The sequence below is a fragment of the Myotis brandtii genome, unplaced genomic scaffold (assembly GCF_000412655.1).
Source record: "Myotis brandtii unplaced genomic scaffold, ASM41265v1 scaffold601, whole genome shotgun sequence".
Lineage (NCBI taxonomy): Eukaryota > Metazoa > Chordata > Mammalia > Chiroptera > Vespertilionidae > Myotis > Myotis brandtii.
Window position 1 is genome coordinate 2165657 of NW_005370276.1, and position 593 is coordinate 2166249.

The 593-nt window shown below is 53.3% G+C and overlaps 1 protein-coding gene across 1 annotated transcript in view; it reads right to left on the reverse strand.

Annotated features, from left to right (window-relative positions):
• SYT3 (synaptotagmin III) overlaps positions 1-593 on the reverse strand; it is a 32380-nt gene that overhangs the window by 1010 nt on the left and 30777 nt on the right. Inside the window, exon 9 of the mRNA XM_014550454.1 lies at positions 113-227. Coding sequence (XP_014405940.1) covers positions 116-227 — 112 coding nt within the window. The 3' untranslated portion in view covers positions 113-115. The remainder of the gene's footprint in view (positions 1-112; positions 228-593) is intronic.

Here is a 593-nt window from a genome sequence, read left to right on the forward strand (position 1 = left end):
CCAGGCCCCCAGCCCCTCCTCCCTCAGACCCAGGGGTCCAAGCTCCCAGCCTCTCCTCCCTCAGACTCAGAAGTGTGGACCCTAAGTCCCCCCTCTCATCTGGATCCCTTACCCCTCACTCTGAATTCTCTTTCTCTGACAATCCTTTGCCGCCTTTTGTGAAGCTGGTCAAAGTCTTTTCCTGAAACGGAAAATTCAGAAGGCTCAGGAGGGAGGGGCAGAGGCAAAGCCGTCACTAATGATCAGAACGAGAAGACGACCCTGCTGTCCTCAGTCGCAGTGCTCTGCACGCAGCTCTGAAGAGATGGGGCAAGTGGAATGACAGCCCTCTTTTACAGACGGGGAAACTGAGGCACAAAGATAAAGTCACTGGCCTGGCCGGTGTGGCTCAGTGGTTGGGTGCCAACCTATGAACCAGGAGGTCAAGGTTGAATTCCCAGTCAGGGCACATGCCCAGGTTTCGGGCTCAAACCCCAGTGGGGGGCGTGCAGGCGGCGGCGGATCAATGATTCTCTCTCAATGTTTCTCTCTCTCCCTCTCTCCCTTCCTCTCTCTGAAATCTATAAAAATATATTTTAAAAAAGAAAAGATAA